This window comes from Poecilia formosa, unplaced genomic scaffold, assembly GCF_000485575.1.
Source record: "Poecilia formosa unplaced genomic scaffold, Poecilia_formosa-5.1.2 Scaffold7, whole genome shotgun sequence".
Classification (NCBI taxonomy): domain Eukaryota; kingdom Metazoa; phylum Chordata; class Actinopteri; order Cyprinodontiformes; family Poeciliidae; genus Poecilia; species Poecilia formosa.
The window spans coordinates 3,254,038-3,273,720 of record NW_006799946.1 but is presented as its reverse complement, the minus strand read 5'-3'; the positions used below and the strand labels follow the sequence as shown (position 1 = coordinate 3,273,720).

At 37.7% G+C, this 19,683-nt stretch overlaps 3 protein-coding genes across 6 annotated transcripts in view; all 3 read left to right on the top strand.

The window, feature by feature from the left end:
• Window positions 1-892: 892 nt before the first annotated feature.
• Window positions 893-10,684, top strand: LOC103153078 (transmembrane protein 180-like). The gene is made up of 9 exons (XM_016681634.1): window positions 893-1,086; window positions 4,040-4,285; window positions 4,605-4,684; window positions 5,786-6,235; window positions 6,344-6,464; window positions 6,783-6,879; window positions 8,425-8,596; window positions 8,762-8,955; window positions 9,734-10,684. The coding sequence occupies exons 2-9, from the start codon at window positions 4,118-4,120 to the stop codon at window positions 9,967-9,969; spliced, it is 1,518 nt and encodes a 505-aa protein (XP_016537120.1). The 5' UTR covers window positions 893-1,086; window positions 4,040-4,117; the 3' UTR covers window positions 9,970-10,684.
• Window positions 10,685-14,051: 3,367 nt separating this feature from the next.
• LOC107838634 (transmembrane protein 180-like) lies at window positions 14,052-16,545 on the top strand. The gene is made up of 3 exons (XM_016681645.1): window positions 14,052-14,466; window positions 14,632-14,825; window positions 15,595-16,545. Exons 1-3 carry the CDS (start codon window positions 14,219-14,221, stop codon window positions 15,828-15,830), a joined length of 678 nt encoding a protein of 225 aa, XP_016537131.1. The 5' UTR covers window positions 14,052-14,218; the 3' UTR covers window positions 15,831-16,545.
• A 2,792-nt stretch (window positions 16,546-19,337) lies between these two features.
• LOC103151576 (rho GTPase-activating protein 15-like) overlaps window positions 19,338-19,683 on the top strand; it is a 32,855-nt gene continuing 32,509 nt past the window's right edge. For all 4 annotated transcript variants that reach the window (XM_016681622.1, XM_016681613.1, XM_016681618.1 and 1 more), the window contains exon 1: window positions 19,338-19,453. The gene's annotated coding sequence lies outside the window, so the exon portion shown is untranslated. The remainder of the gene's footprint in view (window positions 19,454-19,683) is intronic.

Genomic DNA, 19,683 nt, shown 5'->3' with positions numbered 1-19,683 from the left:
ATAAGATGACATGGAAGGAGAGTGATTATAAGAATTAAAACAAGAGCGAAAAAAGGAAAAGTGCATTTGTATTTAGCTCTATAAAGTCCATTCAAGAGGGTGCCTTGGACTGAATAACGTCAGACTCAACTAAGCCAAGTTCCAGTTCAGACTTTGAAAAATGGATCTAACATCTATCGAATGACCAGCCTATGTAAACAGTTTATTTGTACTTTTATCAAGCTTATTCTTGTAAAATTCAACATTGCCTCTGTATAACTTAAAAAGTAGCAGTTAATTAGATAATTTTTCCCAAAGTCATACAGTTCAGAAATATGTACAACCTGGTGTGAACCCCACAGATAATTTATGGAGCGTTATCAAGAAGAAGATCAGAGACAACAGAGACAACAATTCAGACAGGCTTAAGGAAGACAACCTGTGCTTAAGGAAGACAACCTGTGCTTAATGAACACCTCAGCAGAACCACAGGCCCCTCTCCACTGATGTAATTATTAAGTACATGAACTAGCCTCTCAACAGGTCGATTAAAAATCCCTGTTTATTAGTTTTACATAATATCCTAATTTTCTTATTTTGATTATTATTATTATTAAGTGTAAGTGGCAATCATCAAATTTATCAGAAAAATAAAACAACTTGAAATATTTTACTCTGCTTGTAATCAATACATGTGTTTTGAAGTTAAATACCGAATACAGTACTTTATTGTTTTTCGGGGGGGAGAGAGGGGTTATGGTTGGGTTGTTTTTTTTATTGAGTTGTTCCTGCAAATAGAGACAAGGCTTGTGAAACAGCACCATCTTGAGAATCTTTGACGCATTACATATAATACAGTTTGTTTTGTTTTTTTTAAATGTATTGTCATAATTAGTGCTTGCCAGCTGGGGGCGCTGCGGATCCCATCTGTTCGTTGGGAAACCCCTTCAGTAATCCAGTACAGTCGTCACTGGCGTGAGTAACCCACCGATAACAGTGAATGGTCATGACGTGGACTGTCTGGTTCTGAGAAGAAGCAGCTGCTTCCCCCGGTGTCGATACGATCTCGGTGTGTTCGGTCTGGATACCTGACAGCTTCTTTAGTCGGTACGCAACACGTATTTTCTTATTTCTTAGCACTGTTGGAGGCGGTGGTTGTGTTTACTTACAGATAAGCTGCCCGGGTGAGGTTAACTAGGTAGCTAATGCTAGCAGCTACTAATACAACTAGCTAGTGCTATAGATTAGCAGAACGGCAAACAAACTGATTATCGATAGCCTTACGGAACGAGTCAGCTGTTATTAACTTTTGAAGTGATGTGGTGGTTTCAGTATTAATCAGTTTAGTATGAGAACAACAGTGGAGTTAGTGAGCCAGGCAGGTTGTTACTGTGGGAATCTGTAGCTTTTCGAGAACAAAAGTGTTACAAATGAATCTGGTTTCCTCTTTCATTGTAAGCGTTATTGTAGACCACCTGTAATACTTTGTTTTACAGGACAATTGTCTTTGCCAGCAAAGACAATTGTCGTAATGTCACAAAGAAAATCAAGTGTGTTAATAAAGCACAGATATAGCGTTAACTATAACATAATCTATATGGCACAAAAATAAGAAAATTATAAATCAGAAAGTGTCACTTTTTATAACCAACTTTAAAGTACTGACAACACTACATGTGTTTAATACATGTGTATTTAAAATTTTCAAAATTTCCATTTACTGACAGTCTCATTTTTATGGTTCTGTTTGTCGATTTTATTATTTTTTTTAATTTTTATCTAGGTTTGAATATTCATGCTTCAATTTGCATTCCTTCTGTTTCCCACAGTGGGGCGATAAAGGATATTTCTGTTCCATTAAAGATCTGCGGTTACAGCCAGATAGCCCAATCTGTACTGAGCAGTCCAAGAGTTACAGATTTTTTAATGGAGCTGGTGTAATTTAGTTCGGATGCCAGACAAGCAGTAAAGTGGCTCTGAGCCAAATCTCTGAAAATTGGAAGTCAATTTCATAATTGCTCTTTTTTTTTTTTTTTCATGGTTTGAAAAATCAAGATTCAGACTGGAATACTATTTAGGCAGTTACATACAGCTCGATATTATTTTTACGATTAGTATTTATCAAACTTCAGAGCTTTCTAAAAGCAAAAAACCCAAAAAAACAAGAGAGAGTTTGGAAAGATTTAGAAAGTGCAACATTACTTCTCGATTTTATTTTTTTCACAATGTTACAAATTAAATTCTTCTTGTTTAGTTGAAGAATGCAGTTTAAGATGCAATTTGATTTCCTCTTTAATGTTCCCTGAGTAAAACAAACAAATATATATATATATATGGATTGACAACATACACAATTTTTAAAAATCCCACAAAAACGACCCCAGCTAATTTAGCTTTGTGTTCATTTGGAGTGATGACATCATAGGAAGCACAAAAATCAGGCAACACAAGCAACCGCATGTGAAGGAGGTATTTGAATAGCAATCCTCCCTCTGGGATGACGTCTTTCCCATCGAACAATTTGCCCATCCAATCTATTCATCAAACCATCGGTAAATCCTTCTGTCCCTCCTTACTGTCTGGGATAAAAAAATTTTTTTTTAAAAAAGGCAGATATTTAAAGCCTGAGTTCAGATATTGGCTGTAAGTTGTAATTCGAAAAAAAGTTTGATGTTTGAAAATGTGGAGAACCTGGAGTTCAAAGATCAGGCCTCATCAGCTCCTGCTTCTTGGCTTTCAGAGTGAGCAGCAGGTGTATCTTTGCCGTCGAAACAAAGAGACCTGCGCGCAGGTTAAAAAGCATCTCCTGCTTTGTTGCACTTCAGTGGGATGTTTGTAGATGTTGTCTTGTTTTGTGGGTTTTTTTTTTTCCTGCAGACCGATTTGACACGACGCGGCCACGTTTTAGACGTGATACGACCTAGCCGAGATCTGATAACGCGGAGCTTTTGCGTTCCCCCTTGTTATCTCGCTGATCCGAATCTTAACGTTTCAGGGCCGTGCTTCAACACCGCTCTGCTGTTTACCCGGACAAGAATACGCCACATCGCACGTTGAAACGCGGTCGCTTTCACCCGTCGAAGGCGTTTTGCGCTCGAGATTTGACGAGAGGTTTTCAGATGCAGACGGGTTTGCGCTTGTGGTGCCTAAGTGTGGGGTGAGAAATAAACCTGCCGGTACTTATGTGAATTCTTTCCCTAAGAGTGAGAAGAGCACCTTGAGTCGGCAAAGGGGAAGTGAAAAAAGGCTCAGAAATAAACGCGGCTGGGCAGGATTTGCATTCATGGTTTGGAATAAGGTTTCTCTTGCTTTCAGTGAAGGAAAGCAGTGACAAAAGTTGAGATGCAGCCCTCAACTTTTCCCAGTAGCTGTTACTGTTTAATTGTGTTGAACGTTCATAGTTCAGCGTTAAATATGAGGCCGAAGGGCAAACCGATGCAGCAAAAATTACTTGTCCGGCAACAGTCGTGTGACTTCACTTTTATTTCTTCACCGGGAAGTGGGGCAGCTTTTTATAGAGCCCGTGGTTCAAACACGAACTCAAGCGAAACACAGCGGGCCGTGGATCTGCCCAGAGAGAAAGAAAAAGTTGTTCACAGCTAAACAAACCTTAATGAGCACTTGCAGTCCCGTTGCTTTGCCAACAGCATTCCTGTAGTCTGAAGACGGAGCCAGTCGTATTATTAATTTTATTAGTTTAGATGTAGCTGCTCTGAGGGGTTTTTTTTTTTGTTTTTTTTTTTTTTTTTGGAGGGGTTGTATGTAATAGTATGAGATTAAAAAAGGAAATGAATAGATATCACTTTTTTTCTACTTTTGAAACCTGTAGGAAAGCATTAATAAAAAAATTTTTCACTTCACATGAATATGAACCAAAAATGATTAGATGTTTTTTGTTTGTTTAATTAATGCATTATTATAAAAAAAAACAATTTAGAGATTTCATTTTCTCTCCTGCTAATTACAGAACTGCAACAATGTAAAAAAAATAAAATAAACTTAAATGTATTTAACACTGGATTTTTTTTCTTGTTTTTTTTTTGTTTGTTTTTTTTGTCAGGATATGTTTCTGTGAAGGTGGGTCGTCCAGGCAATGACGATCACAGCTTACCTCAGAGAAAGGACCTGAGAGAAAAGCATGGGCAGGAGCGTCTGGGGCTTCTGGCAGAGTGTCTTCTCCACCGCAGTGCTCTACGGCTCACTGGCCCTTTTTACGTCCATTCTCCACAATGTGTTCCTGCTTTATTACGTGGAGACGTTTGTGTCCATCTACAAGATCGATAAAATCTCCTTCTGGGTGGGAGAGGTGAGTACGGTAAATGGAGAAACCAAAGTGAAGTTGACAGGAAATTGTTCAATTCAGGTTTTTTTTTATTTTTTATGTCGCACCAGTACATAACAAATGTTGTCACAAAGGACTTTACAAAAGAAATGTTCATTCAATGCAATTATACAGAAAGATTCAAAGTCAAGCGAATGGATTCCACTAGATTTATTCTTCTTATTGACTTATCTAGCAAAGTTCAGTTTATTATACAAATTGATTAAAAGGTTTTCTGAGGTCGTTTTGATCTGATGTCCATTTGCTTTACGTCTAATTATCTTCTTGTTATTCTGCTCCACAGACTGTATTCCTTATCTGGAACAGTCTGAATGACCCTCTCTTCGGCTGGCTGAGTGACCACGCCTTCCTCAGCTCTCCTCAGTAAGCCTCTGCATCTCTTGTTTTAAACATTCTTCCCCTGCAGAATATTTACCTGCTGGTCTTTTTTGTGACTCAACAGATCACAGCGAAAACGAAGCCTGGCGTAATTGTGCACGTCATCTTCGTGACTTTTCGTTTAATGCCGTCCTAAACCAAAGTTTAAGCATTGCTAATAGATTATTTTATCGGTTATTCTCATGATTAATCGGATGAACTAATTGGCACAGTTTGCAGATTTTTCATTTACTCCCTTAAGCATTTTTATACAATATTTGAAATACATTAAAGGGGAAAATAAAAGAATAACTCAATTCCCTTTTTAAACAAGGATTTCTTTTATGCCTAAAGCGCAACAACATTGATAATTTGTAGCAAATAATGCATTAATGATGGCTTCACAAAAACATAAAGTTACTTTAAAGAACACCAATGAATTAGATTTATGTTGTCTTGACAAATGCAGAAAGGATAAGAGCATCACCCTAAAGAGTGAAAATAAAATTATTTTAAACATGAACAAAAGTAAATAATAAATCAGAATTAGCATTTTTCTGCTCTCTATGCTGCATTGCTGGCGATCGACGAGCTTAGACATTAGTTTTCATTCTATAAGTTTGACAACAAAACCGTTGGAATCCTTGACTTTGTGTAAAATGATCACAAATATAACAAGTCGTGTTCTTCCTATATTTCCTGTTTTTCCTGACTTTCCAGTCAACACAAAAAATGCCGCCGCTTCCCACGCAGCCGATGCCAACGTCTGACTGTCGGACATGTGGCCTTGTCCGCCACGTTGACAGGAAAACCAGTTGATCGCGTCAAACAGTCTGCCACCTGTGTTTACATTTCTGTCATATTGCAAACCAGTTATGTTTATTCAGTGAGTGGTGAAAAAAAAAAAAAAGTTTAAACAAAGAGTGTACATTCTCCAGGATATTCAGTATTTATTCACGCTTTTATAAATATGTTTTGTTTGCTGTTGCTGACTTAGACTTTAACTTATTCAAATCTTAAGTGTTTTTTTGTAGGAAGGAGAGCGAGAAGAGATCGCAGCCTTTGTTTCTGCAGATTTCTCTCACACGGCGTGTGTTTTCCACCCAGGTCAGGCTCTCAAATCACATCGCCAGAGGTGGTGCTGAAGCGCCTGAAGGCCCTTTCTACAAATGGCCCTCTCTTCGCCCTGTCCTTCCTGGCCTTCTGGGTGGCGTGGGCCAGGCCAGGCCTGCAGTTCCTGCTGTGCCTGTGTCTGTACGACGGCTTCCTCACCATGGTGGACCTCCACCACAGCGCCCTGCTGGCCGACCTCGCCGTGTCGGCCGCCGACCGCACGCGCCTCAACTTCCACTGCTCGGTGTTCAGCGCGTTGGGCTCCGTCTCTGTTTTCCTCTCCTACTCCGTCTGGGACAAGGAGGATTTCTACTCCTTCCGTGTGTTCTGCGTGACTCTGGCAGCTTTTTCCATCCTGGGCTTTTTCGTTGTGTCTCGGCTGCTGCAGCAGCGTTTCAGCAAGGAGATCCGCTCAAAGCTAGATGAGGCGTCAACACTGAAGGAGTACGGACATTTAAAGTGTCTTTAAGTTTTGAACGATATCTTTTTTTTTTTGCTTGTTTGTTTTGTTTTGTCCTTTACAATAATATGTGTTCATGTGTCTGGATCCAGGCTGAGTGTCGGTCACGCTCCATTTACTCAAACAGAGAAACCCATCACTATTGGCCAGTATCTGAAGCAGCTCTCCAAGCACAGAAACTTCATGTGGTTTGTGTCCATGAATCTTATCCAGGTGAGATGATAGTAAAGGTAAAAATATCAACAATAGTAAATACTTAAAATGAGTTTTGTATGAAGGTGTAAATATTTTTTTCTTTGACTATTTAATCTATCAGCATAATAAACGAACTTCTACAGCGTGAGGGAAAATTTCTGATTTTATTTTTATTTTTTTAATTGAATCCCAAATTATTGTAAGGACTTTGTTCAAAATCATGTTAAATGTTTCGACATATTTTCAGTTGTACAGTACAAATGGAATATTATATTTATTTTCAAATCATATACATTTGATCTTTTTGTCTGATTTTTTTTGTTTGTTTGTTTGCAGGTGTTTCACTGCCATTTCAACAACAACTTCTTTCCTCTTTTCCTGGAACATCTCTTGTCTGATAACATTTCTGCCTCTACAGGTTCAATCCTGCTCGGTAGGATTTCACAGAAAAATCTTCCACACCAAGAGCATAAAAAAAAAATCAGAAAGCAGTAAACATGAATTCTCTTAAGGCCATGACAAAATTTAATAGACTCACCTTGTGATACTTTTGTTATTTCCTACAGTGTCTTGCAAATGTATTGGACCCCCTGAACTATTATTTTTTTTTATGTTTTTTTGACATGCAACAACCATAAAATGCATCGGTGGGTTTTATGTGTTAACGCAAAGTGGTTCATGAATGTGAAGAAGAAGAAGGAAAATTCTATTTTGTTTTTAAAAACTTTTTCCATCTATACAGCTCTGAAACCACTGCACTGTGCACTGAACCCAGCATTGAAAACCTTCATGGTTATTCCATCAAATATTGATTTCTGAACTCTTCCTGAGTTAAAGCATTAGCATTATTGTTTCTAAATGAATATGAACTTGTTTTCTTTGCATTAGTTGAGGTGTGAAATCACTGCAGAGGGGAAAAATGGTCGCATTTAATGGGAAGATGGCTGAATAGAGATTAATGCAGTCAAGGGCACTTATTGAAGAAAACTGTTTAAGACTGAAGATTTAAGACTAGCAGGACAGCCACCCTAAACACACTGCAAAGCATATGTTATGTGTGTAGGCCTGTCACAATAAACAATAAGTCAATTAATCACATGATCAATTAAAAGAAACTCAATAATTTTAATTTGCTTGATTTATTGTTTTTCTCTTTTCTCTCTCCCTTTGCCAAAAACTGAATGATAAAAGCTTTCAGTCTGGTGCTTTGGTTTCAACCAGCCCCCTTTTTGATTATGTTTACAGAGACTTCATAATTCATTTTATTTATTTGTTGATTGTGTCGTTTTCTTTCTTTATTTAAATGTCTTCCAGGTCCAGTGTTTAAATGTATATTAGAATTTAAAGTCGATCGATCCTTAAGTATGTGTTCTTGCATTATTGTGCCATTGTTACCATAATTTTACTTGGAATTTGTCTCAAAACAACAATACCATCATTTATTGCTATAATTTCTGGGACAATTTATCGTCTAGTAAAATTTGTTCTGGTGACAGGCCTATATGTGATGTGCTAGAATCTTCAGTGAAAGACCAAACCTAAATCCATCTGAGTTAAATCAGACTAAGGTCAGGTATTTTGCAAAAAAAAAAAAAAGAAAAGATAAAAAATCTTAAAAATGTCAGTCTTTACATGTGCAAAGCTGGTGGAAGACTTACCTCAAAGTACTTCCAGCTGCAGCAGTGGATGGTTCAGAGTATTTGCTCAGGTGCTGCTCAATATTAAAGCGCACTCTTTTCAGAAGAAAATCTTTCCCTCTTTTTGATTATGAACCACTTTGTGTTGGTCTGTCATATTAAAACCTAATAAAAAATGTTGCATTTTTATTTCTCACTTCGGCATGCCTGTTTTAGTTGGTGCTGTTAGAGAGCTTCTACCTCAGCTGTGGTTAAAACCGAGCACATGATCATTTTTTTCTGTTTCTTTGCACAGTTTGTATTTTTTTCTTTGATGCAGCTCTGCTTCTGCTCCCTCACAGGGATCTCTTACGTTGCCCCCCACCTCAACAACTTGTATTTCCTGACACTGTGCCGGCGTTACGGCGTTTACCAGGTTATCCGCTGGCTGTTTATGCTCAAACTGGGACTTAGTGTGGTTATGCTGCTTGCAGGGGCTGACCACATTTATCTGCTGTGCATCTTCATAGCTAGGTATGGCCGACAGTTGACCGTTGACAGTTTCTGCTTTTTCCTCTGCTCTGCTTGTTTTTGGTTTGAACATTTTTGAAAGCTGCACACGCCAGGAAAGATTGACCTGTGCTGTTCGCACCTAAAGGATTCCCGCCAGGTCACTAACCGTCCGCCTCTTCGTTTCAGTAACCGGGTGTTCACAGAGGGCACCTGCAAGCTGCTGAAGCTGGTCATTTCCGATCTGGTCGACGAGGACTACGTGGTGAACAGACGTCAGCAGGCCGCCTCGGCCCTCCTCTTTGGGATGGTCAACCTGTTGACCAAACCGGGTCAGACATTCGCCCCACTCATCGGCACTTGGCTGCTCTGCGTTTACACAGGTACGCACGCTTCCTCGAAAGCATTGTACATACAGCTTTTGGGAAAACTAGATTCATTTTTGGGGCTTTTTATTTGATTAAATTTTATTTTTTCATTTGAACCATTCTTTTTCCAGGGTGGAATGTTTACTCAGCAACTTTAAAAAGAGAAATGTCATCAAATTTGCAGGGGATAAAATCAAAAAGCGTATACATCCTGGCCAGATATTTATTTACCGTTTATTCTTGCGGATTTACTAGATGGGTTGGTTTTCTGATTTAAATTGGGGTTTTAAGCTTACATTTTCCACAAGGAAGCTTAGTCATAGTCTGCTTTATTCAATTTAAAAACCTGTTTTGTTTGAGTTTGAGATCAATGTCCTGTTCCAACACCCAAGTACATATAAGTTTTAGTTGTTTTAGCAATTAGTAAGGTCAAATTGATCTGTAATCTTGTAAATTGCTACTTCAAATCCTGAATACAAGTAGCAATGATGCAGTAAAGAAGATGAACGTCATTAACTCTGTAATATTGAGCATATACTTACAAATATTCAGAACTTTAGCAAGTCAGCTTTGTTAAAAGTAACAAAAATAATTTCATTAAATACTTCTTACTTAAACAAGGATACAAGTTTAACTATAATGCATCCATTTTGTTTGTTTTTTTTCTTTCTTTCTTTCTTTCTTGTATTTTAAAAGATCTTTCCAGAATTTCTGAACATTCTCAGATTGAGATTTGCACTTTGTTGACACCAAAGGGATTGTTTTCCTCAACTCTGGGTTTCTCCTCCCCCAGGTTATGATATTTTCCAGAGGACACCCGTGAAGGATTCCGTGTCTGCATCCGACTCAGGGACTCCGCCTCTCCGTCTGGGCTGTTTCTACATGTTGGTGTTTGTGCCTATCACCTGTGCCCTGCTCCAGCTGGCCACCTGGTCTCGCTTCACTCTTCACGGCCGAAAGCTGCAGGGAATCAAGACCCTGCGGCAGGGGACCCAGCATGGTAGTCTCATCGACGTCAAGGCCATTTAAACTAAAAGAAAGCAAACGCACGGAGCTGCACAAAGACACTTTTTAAATAACCGTTTTTATGTTTCTGGGATGTCTTAAATAGCAAAAAGCTGCCGCGTCTTCACTCTGCAGCCTTCATCGTGAAATTCTGAACATTTACAGAATTTTTTTTTTTTTTTGTACAGTAAAAAATCAGAACAAGGGAAGCATTTTTTTTTTTACTGAACTATGCCTTATTTTTGATATTGGAATTCAGATTATATTTGTATTTAAATGGAAGACCAAATGCTAACATTAAGCCAATCAATCCTTCTAGGGTTTGTGGACCAAGATGCTCAGTAATAATCCATAATATCAGCTTGTTAATCCAAATCAGGAGAGCCTGTTTTACACTGGCTCTACAAGTGAAGTGTTGAGAAAACGGACACTGAAGTATAACTGGACTGAATTCAGAGTGCCATTGATGCAGCATAAAACCAGCAGTCCAACACAGCTAATTTAAAATGTTTACTACTCAAAATGTCCTGCCAGAAACTTATTCTGTACATTTTTCTAGCACTGGATATGTTCTTGCTTTGTCATCTGTGTAATGTAATGTTCATTATGTTGTATTTAATTGTCTTTTTCTTTTGTCACAAAACTGAAAATGAACCGCATCTGTTTAATTTCAGTCAGGGCCTCATGATATAGTGACACTTTAACTCGGCAAAGTAATAAAAAATGTTCTACACAAGAAGTTTTGTTTTTGGTCTGTTTGTCTTTTCTCCATATAAATAATGTTCAGAGGCCCATTCTGTTCATCCAATATTAAATAGGGTTAAAGGTTTCACTCAGTTTAAGTAGTTTTATTTTTGTTCATTGTGTACTTTGCTTTAGAGAGCAGTGTTAGGAGTCTTTAATTTTGCACTTGTTAAATGATTTACACAGTAGAGAGGGGGAAAAGGTTAGCCATTTTGTTATTCTCACACATCTTGTTAAACTATCTGTTCATTATGTTTCTTTTTCACTGTTTTGTTTTTTTTTTTCCAAAATGAAACTAGTAAAATCTACATTTCATATGAAATGCAGAAACGTGAAAATCTCAAAAAGCCTAAGTAAACCGAAAAAGACTTGCATAAAATCAGAAACAGACAGTTGAAATTCTGTCAGAAAGGATTCTTGCAGGGAGTTGAGGTACAAGAAAGACAAAAGAATAGATGAAGCTGCTCCTTAATGCATTTATTCTCATTTTCCCTTCCTCCCTGATCGTCCTAGATTTAGCTGAAATAATAGCACAGATTCGTTTTTAAATCTTGAGTGAATATTTCTCTGCTGATGCTTCATCAGTTCTAGAATATAGGTGTCAATCGGACGGAATAAAATAAACCTAAGAAGTATTAGAATTATAGTGCAGCAATATACTAGAATTTGGCATTATTTTTCGCACTTTTTCTCATGGATGCACGATTCACGGATATCATCTTTCGTTTTTAAGTTCCTATACGGCGCATGCGTTAACTTTAGAAACCGTCTATAAAGGTTTTCAATCATAAAATAAACGTTTTCTCAGTTTGTTTTAATCGTCATGTCCGCCTCTAGGTTTTCGAATAAGTCGTGCTGATTTTGCTTTATTAATGAGCTAGCAGAACTTTGTTAGGCATTATGTAGCTGTGATGAAAGCGGAGTGATACCCATGATGCATTGCGCGATGTGTTGTACAGTTTATTTACGTTAATATTTAAGATAAAAACTCTTTTCTGGCGCATTCTGTGGTGATATTAAAATCTTTTGACGTTTTTTTTCAGCTTCTTGTAATATGTTGAAGTTTAAATTCTGTTTTTTTGTTGTTGACTGTTTAGGTTAATCGCTACCGTCAGTGTGAATTGTATGCTGGAGTATAAAGACTCGAGGAGCCCTCTAAGTATCATGCACTCATGTTTCTCTTCAGATCGTATAAATCTTTCGCCTTTTACTAAAGATTTCCGTGGAGAGGAACAACATGAGTTTCACCTAATTTTTTGATGCCCTGCCTATGGCAGGGCTCCTATTCCTGTCAAATGAAAAACTGATCATTAATTACTCAAACTCAGCAGACGACGTAAAGTTTAGTTCTAAGAGAACTATTGGTTTTCGTTGCACTTACAAGGATGAATTATTACTGTGGCCATATTGTGAGTGGCAGATAATATATGGTTGAAAACTGGGTCGCTTATATTTTATTTCCTTTTAAGATTATTACTGGGCCAACCCTGGTTTTAAGGAATAAGGGAACTAAGGATATTGACAGTCATAATTTTAAATTCCTTATGACAGAGAGTCACTAAATATTATTTGGCTTTTTGTGTGAGGTTGTTGTACATATTCTATTTAACTAATATATTGATTTATTTGGCATGTTTTCCTTTTATAATCAATAATTATATTTGTTGCTGTTCCTAGTGAACATTTTTTGTATTTACTCAAATAAATCTATGTCTAATATTAAAATATGCTTACCAAAACTTTTGACTAGAAAGCAAAACCAAAAGAAACTTCTAAGGGCGTAAGCACTTTAAGAGCACAGAATGTAAATCGTTTTAGTTCAAAACAAAGACTGTTCTCCTCCAGCAGAGGGCGTATTTGATCGTCAACACAGGTAGACATACAGTTCAATTGTGATATAAACAGACATGAATTGTTTTATGTGGTTTATGTAGTTTTCAATGGTTTCTACATTTTACATCTTTGGTGCCATTAGTTAGCAGTCTCACTAGTATATTCAGTTATGTTTTCCTTTGGGTATTGCTTAAAATTGTTATCTTGTTACTGAATTACAAACTAAGTTTTCACTCCTGTTTCAACAACCACAACAATTTTATGGCGTCTGCTCTGCTATAAAAAAAAAAAAAGCTACTATGTTGCTATGTCACACTGACTCAACAGCATGCCGCTCAATCCAAGTCAGCACGCTGCCGTAAAAAGAATTTACATGCCAAGTATTCACTGGGAAGTGTGGGTAAAGTCAGACTTCCCATTTCGTGTGGCTTTCAGAGCTCTGATGTTTCACAGTTTGCCTCTTTCGGTAAAGGCACACAGAACAGGAAATCAGCCAGTCGAGCAGAAACAGCACTTGTGAGCAGCAGGTTCAAGCTCTACAACTCTTCATCTCCACATTTCAGTTTGTTTGGACAGAGTGGCTGTTTCCCCTTCAGTGACTCATCTGATCACAAGGAAACTTAAAGAAATCGCAACCGAAGGCAAGTAGAGACAATTAGACATGCAAGTAATCCTCAAAGCTTCAGATTCCAGAATGAAACCTTTTTCTGTTTTTTATTCCACTTCACTGAAGCGACAACTGCTGAGGGACTCGTGTGAAATGATACTAATATGTCAAACTGAGAAGGATTTTTAGAAGGAATTATCTTTGAAAATGAGTCAGAATTCTTTGTAAAGTACTTGCTGTTCTGAATGTATCTTCTTTTTCTTAAGGACTTTCACACTATTCATATTAGTTGATCTTGTTTTTCATCTACAATGTTACTTCTGCCTCTGTTTTTGCTTCAGGAGGGTGGTAAAAACACCCAGGATATGCCAAGTGTTTAATGAATTAAATGCAGAGGGGGGAGAAAAAAAAGACAAACTGAGATTGCCAGATGACGTCGCACTGATGCCGAGCCAAGGTTGGTGCAGGCTTCCTGTTTTGTGGCCAAGCACTTTACAGTCTGCTGTTTTGTGTCTGTTAGTTAGTTTGGTTCAAGGTTGCATTTGCAGGCAACTTCCTGTGTATCTCCTTTGCACGGAGAGTGAATGTTCCATCTCGGCTTGCCTTGTTAATCGGCATTCTTTAGATTAAATCAAGCACCGAGGCAAGAAACGAATGCTCCAAAAAAGAAAGAGGAAAAAAAGACAAACCATCCAAAAAGGTGAAGCTATAAGTGTAGGAACATGTAAAGCGAATCAAAACAACAGTAAATATCCCTTATAAAGCAAAAATGGCTGCAGTTACAGTCAAACTTTGGCAGGAGTTATCATGTCTGCTTTTACTTTGACTATGCAGTTATACACTACTTGGTGTTGATCGAGCACAAAGAAGTCCTCAAAATATATTGAGTCCATGCCTTGTTTGAATTTTCAGCATNCACTCTTTTCAGAAGAAAATCTTTCCCTCTTTTTGATTATGAACCACTTTGTGTTGGTCTGTCATATTAAAACCTAATAAAAAATGTTGCATTTTTATTTCTCACTTCGGCATGCCTGTTTTAGTTGGTGCTGTTAGAGAGCTTCTATCTTAGCTGTGGTTAAAACCGAGCACATGATCATTTTTTTCTGTTTCTTTGCACAGTTTGTATTTTTTTCTTTGATGCAGCTCTGCTTCTGCTCCCTCACAGGGATCTCTTACGTTGCCCCCCACCTCAACAACTTGTATTTCCTGACACTGTGCCGGCGTTACGGCGTTTACCAGGTTATCCGCTGGCTGTTTATGCTCAAACTGGGACTTAGTGTGGTTATGCTGCTTGCAGGGGCTGACCACATTTATCTGCTGTGCATCTTCATAGCTAGGTATGGCCGACAGTTGACCGTTGACAGTTTCTGCTTTTTCCTCTGCTCTGCTTGTTTTTGGTTTGAACATTTTTGAAAGCTGCACACGCCAGGAAAGATTGACCTGTGCTGTTCGCACCTAAAGGATTCCCGCCAGGTCACTAACCGTCCGCCTCTTCGTTTCAGTAACCGGGTGTTCACAGAGGGCACCTGCAAGCTGCTGAAGCTGGTCATTTCCGATCTGGTCGACGAGGACTACGTGGTGAACAGACGTCAGCAGGCCGCCTCGGCCCTCCTCTTTGGGATGGTCAACCTGTTGACCAAACCGGGTCAGACATTCGCCCCACTCATCGGCACCTGGCTGCTCTGCGTTTACACAGGTACGCACGCTTCCTCGAAAGCATTTTACATACAGCTTTTGGGAAAACTAGATTCATTTTTGGGGCTTTTTATTTGATTAAATTTTATTTTTTCATTTGAACCATTCTTTTTCCAGGGTGGAATGTTTACTCAGCAACTTTAAAAAGAGAAATGTCATCAAATTTGCAGGGGATAAAATCAAAAAGCGTATACATCCTGGCCAGATATTTATTTACCGTTTATTCTTGCGGATTTACTAGATGGGTTTGTTTTCTGATATAAATTGGGGTTTTAAGCTTACATTTTCCACAAGGAAGCTTAGTCATAGTCTGCTTTATTCAATTTAAAAACCTGTTTTGTTTGAGTTTGAGATCAATGTCCTGTTCCAACACCCAAGTACATATAAGTTTTAGTTGTTTTAGCAATTAGTAAGGTCAAATTGATCTGTAATCTTGTAAATTGCTACTTCAAATCCTGAATACAAGTAGCAATGATGCAGTAAAGAAGATGAACGTCATTAACTCTGTAATATTGAGCATATACTTACAAATATTCAGAACTTTAGCAAGTCAGCTTTGTTAAAAATAATTTCATTAAATACTTCTTACTTAAACAAGGATACAAGTTTAACTATAATGCATCCATTTTGTTTGTTTTTTTTCTTTCTTTCTTTCTTTCTTGTATTTTAAAAGATCTTTCCAGAATTTCTGAACATTCTCAGATTGAGATTTGCACTTTGTTGACACCAAAGGGATTGTTTTCCTCAACTCTGGGTTTCTCCTCCCCCAGGTTATGATATTTTCCAGAGGACACCTGTGAAGGATTCTGTGTCTGCATCCGACTCAGGGACTCCGCCTCTCCGTCTGGGCTGTTTCTACATGTTGGTGTTTGTGCCTATCACCTGTGCCCTGCTCCAGCTGGCCACCTGGTCTCGCTTCACTCTTCACGGCCGAAAGCTGCAGGGAATCAAGACCCTGCGGCAGGGGACCCAGCATGGTAGTCTCATCGACGTCAAGGCCATTTAAACTAAAAGAAAGCAAACGCACGGAGCTGCACAAAGACACTTTTTAAATAACCGTTTTTATGTTTCTGGGATGTCTTAAATAGCAAAAAGCTGCCGCGTCTTCACTCTGCAGCCTTCATCGTGAAATTCTGAACATTTACAGAATTTTTTTTTTTTTTTGTACAGTAAAAAATCAGAACAAGGGAAGCATTTTTTTTTTTACTGAACTATGCCTTATTTTTGATATTGGAATTCAGATTATATTTGTATTTAAATGGAAGACCAAATGCTAACATTAAGCCAATCAATCCTTCTAGGGTTTGTGGACCAAGATGCTCAGTAATAATCCATAATATCAGCTTGTTAATCCAAATCAGGAGAGCCTGTTTTACACTGGCTCTACAAGTGAAGTGTTGAGAAAACGGACACTGAAGTATAACTGGACTGAATTCAGAGTGCCATTGATGCAGCATAAAACCAGCAGTCCAACACAGCTAATTTAAAATGTTTACTACTCAAAATGTCCTGCCAGAAACTTATTCTGTACATTTTTCTAGCACTGGATATGTTCTTGCTTTGTCATCTGTGTAATGTAATGTTCATTATGTTGTATTTAATTGTCTTTTTCTTTTGTCACAAAACTGAAAATGAACCGCATCTGTTTAATTTCAGTCAGGGCCTCATGATATAGTGACACTTTAACTCGGCAAAGTAATAAAAAATGTTCTACACAAGAAGTTTTGTTTTTGGTCTGTTTGTCTTTTCTCCATATAAATAATGTTCAGAGGCCCATTCTGTTCATCCAATATTAAATAGGGTTAAAGGTTTCACTCAGTTTAAGTAGTTTTATTTTTGTTCATTGTGTACTTTGCTTTAGAGAGCAGTGTTAGGAGTCTTTAATTTTGCACTTGTTAAATGATTTACACAGTAGAGAGGGGGAAAAGGTTAGCCATTTTGTTATTCTCACACATCTTGTTAAACTATCTGTTCATTATGTTTCTTTTTCACTGTTTTGTTTTTTTTTTTCCAAAATGAAACTAGTAAAATCTACATTTCATATGAAATGCAGAAACGTGAAAATCTCAAAAAGCCTAAGTAAACCGAAAAAGACTTGCATAAAATCAGAAACAGACAGTTGAAATTCTGTCAGAAAGGATTCTTGCAGGGAGTTGAGGTACAAGAAAGACAAAAGAATAGATGAAGCTGCTCCTTAATGCATTTATTCTCATTTTCCCTTCCTCCCTGATCGTCCTAGATTTAGCTGAAATAATAGCACAGATTCGTTTTTAAATCTTGAGTGAATATTTCTCTGCTGATGCTTCATCAGTTCTAGAATATAGGTGTCAATCGGACGGAATAAAATAAACCTAAGAAGTATTAGAATTATAGTGCAGCAATATACTAGAATTTGGCATTATTTTTCGCACTTTTTCTCATGGATGCACGATTCACGGATATCATCTTTCGTTTTTAAGTTCCTATACGGCGCATGCGTTAACTTTAGAAACCGTCTATAAAGGTTTTCAATCATAAAATAAACGTTTTCTCAGTTTGTTTTAATCGTCATGTCCGCCTCTAGGTTTTCGAATAAGTCGTGCTGATTTTGCTTTATTAATGAGCTAGCAGAACTTTGTTAGGCATTATGTAGCTGTGATGAAAGCGGAGTGATACCCATGATGCATTGCGCGATGTGTTGTACAGTTTATTTACGTTAATATTTAAGATAAAAACTCTTTTCTGGCGCATTCTGTGGTGATATTAAAATCTTTTGACGTTTTTTTTCAGCTTCTTGTAATATGTTGAAGTTTAAATTCTGTTTTTTTGTTGTTGACTGTTTAGGTTAATCGCTACCGTCAGTGTGAATTGTATGCTGGAGTATAAAGACTCGAGGAGCCCTCTAAGTATCATGCACTCATGTTTCTCTTCAGATCGTATAAATCTTTCGCCTTTTACTAAAGATTTCCGTGGAGAGGAACAACATGAGTTTCACCTAATTTTTTGATGCCCTGCCTATGGCAGGGCTCCTATTCCTGTCAAATGAAAAACTGATCATTAATTACTCAAACTCAGCAGACGACGTAAAGTTTAGTTCTAAGAGAACTATTGGTTTTCGTTGCACTTACAAGGATGAATTATTACTGTGGCCATATTGTGAGTGGCAGATAATATATGGTTGAAAACTGGGTCGCTTATATTTTATTTCCTTTTAAGATTATTACTGGGCCAACCCTGGTTTTAAGGAATAAGGGAACTAAGGATATTGACAGTCATAATTTTAAATTCCTTATGACAAAGAGTCACTAAATATTATTTGGCTTTTTGTGTGAGGTTGTTGTACATATTCTATTTAACTAATATATTGATTTATTTGGCATGTTTTCCTTTTATAATCAATAATTATATTTGTTGCTGTTCCTAGTGAACATTTTTTGTATTTACTCAAATAAATCTATGTCTAATATTAAAATATGCTTACCAAAACTTTTGACTAGAAAGCAAAACCAAACTTCTAAGGGAGTAAGCACTTTAAGAGCACAGAATGTAAATCGTTTTAGTTCAAAACAAAGACTGTTCTCCTCCAGCAGAGGGCGTATTTGATCGTCAACACAGGTAGACATACAGTTCAATTGTGATATAAACAGACATGAATTGTTTTATGTGGTTTATGTAGTTTTCAATGGTTTCTACATTTTACATCTTTGGTGCCATTAGTTAGCAGTCTCACTAGTATATTCAGTTATGTTTTCCTTTGGGTATTGCTTAAAATTGTTATCTTGTTACTGAATTACAAACTAAGTTTTCACTCCTGTTTCAACAACCACAACAATTTTATGGCGTCTGCTCTGCTATAAAAAAAAAAAAAGCTACTATGTTGCTATGTCACACTGACTCAACAGCATGCCGCTCAATCCAAGTCAGCACGCTGCCGTAAAAAGAATTTACATGCCAAGTATTCACTGGGAAGTGTGGGTAAAGTCAGACTTCCCATTTCGTGTGGCTTTCAGAGCTCTGATGTTTCACAGTTTGCCTCTTTCGGTAAAGGCACACAGAACAGGAAATCAGCCAGTCGAGCAGAAACAGCACTTGTGAGCAGCAGGTTCAAGCTCTACAACTCCACATCTCCACATTTCAGTTTGTTTGGACAGAGTGGCTGTTTCCCCTTCAGTGACTCATCTGATCACAAGGAAACTTAAAGAAATCGCAACCGAAGGCAAGTAGAGACAATTAGACATGCAAGTAATCCTCTGGAATCCTCAAAGCTTCAGATTCCAGAATGAAACCTTTTTCTGTTTTTTATTCCACTTCACTGAAGCGACAACTGCTGAGGGACTCGTGTGAAACGATACTAATATGTCAAACTGAGAAGGATTTTTAGAAGGAATTATCTTTGAAAATGAGTCAGAATTCTTTGTAAAGTACTTGCTGTTCTGAATGTATCTTCTTTTTCTTAAGGATTTTTCACACTATTCATATTAGTTGATCTTGTTTTTCATCTACAATGTTACTTCTGCCTCTGTTTTTGCTTCAGGAGGGTGGTAAAAACACCCAGGATATGCCAAGTGTTTAATGAATTAAATGCAGAGGGGGGAGAAAAAAAAGACAAACTGAGATTGCCAGATGACGTCGCACTGATGCCGAGCCAAGGTTGGTGCAGGCTTCCTGTTTTGTGGCCAAGCACTTTACAGTCTGCTGTTTTGTGTCTGTTAGTTAGTTTGGTTCAAGGTTGCATTTGCAGGCAACTTCCTGTGTATCTCCTTTGCACGGAGAGTGAATGTTCCATCTCGGCTTGCCTTGTTAATCGGCATTCTTTAGATTAAATCAAGCACCGAGGCAAGAAACGAATGCTCCAAAAAAGAAAGAGGAAAAAAAGACAA

Coding starts and splice junctions, on each gene's coding strand:
- LOC103153078 (XM_016681634.1), top strand. CDS start 4,118: ATGGGCAGGAGCGTCTGGGGCTTCTGGCAGAGTGTCTTCTCCACCGCA. Junction 4,685..5,785: donor GCCTTCCTCAGCTCTCCTCA/GTAAGCCTCTGC, acceptor TTTTCCACCCAG/GTCAGGCTCTCAAATCACAT. Junction 6,236..6,343: donor GAGGCGTCAACACTGAAGGA/GTACGGACATTT, acceptor GTCTGGATCCAG/GCTGAGTGTCGGTCACGCTC.
- LOC107838634 (XM_016681645.1), top strand. CDS start 14,219: ATGATCATTTTTTTCTGTTTCTTTGCACAGTTTGTATTTTTTTCTTTG. Junction 14,467..14,631: donor CTGTGCATCTTCATAGCTAG/GTATGGCCGACA, acceptor TCTTCGTTTCAG/TAACCGGGTGTTCACAGAGG. Junction 14,826..15,594: donor GCTGCTCTGCGTTTACACAG/GTACGCACGCTT, acceptor CTCCTCCCCCAG/GTTATGATATTTTCCAGAGG.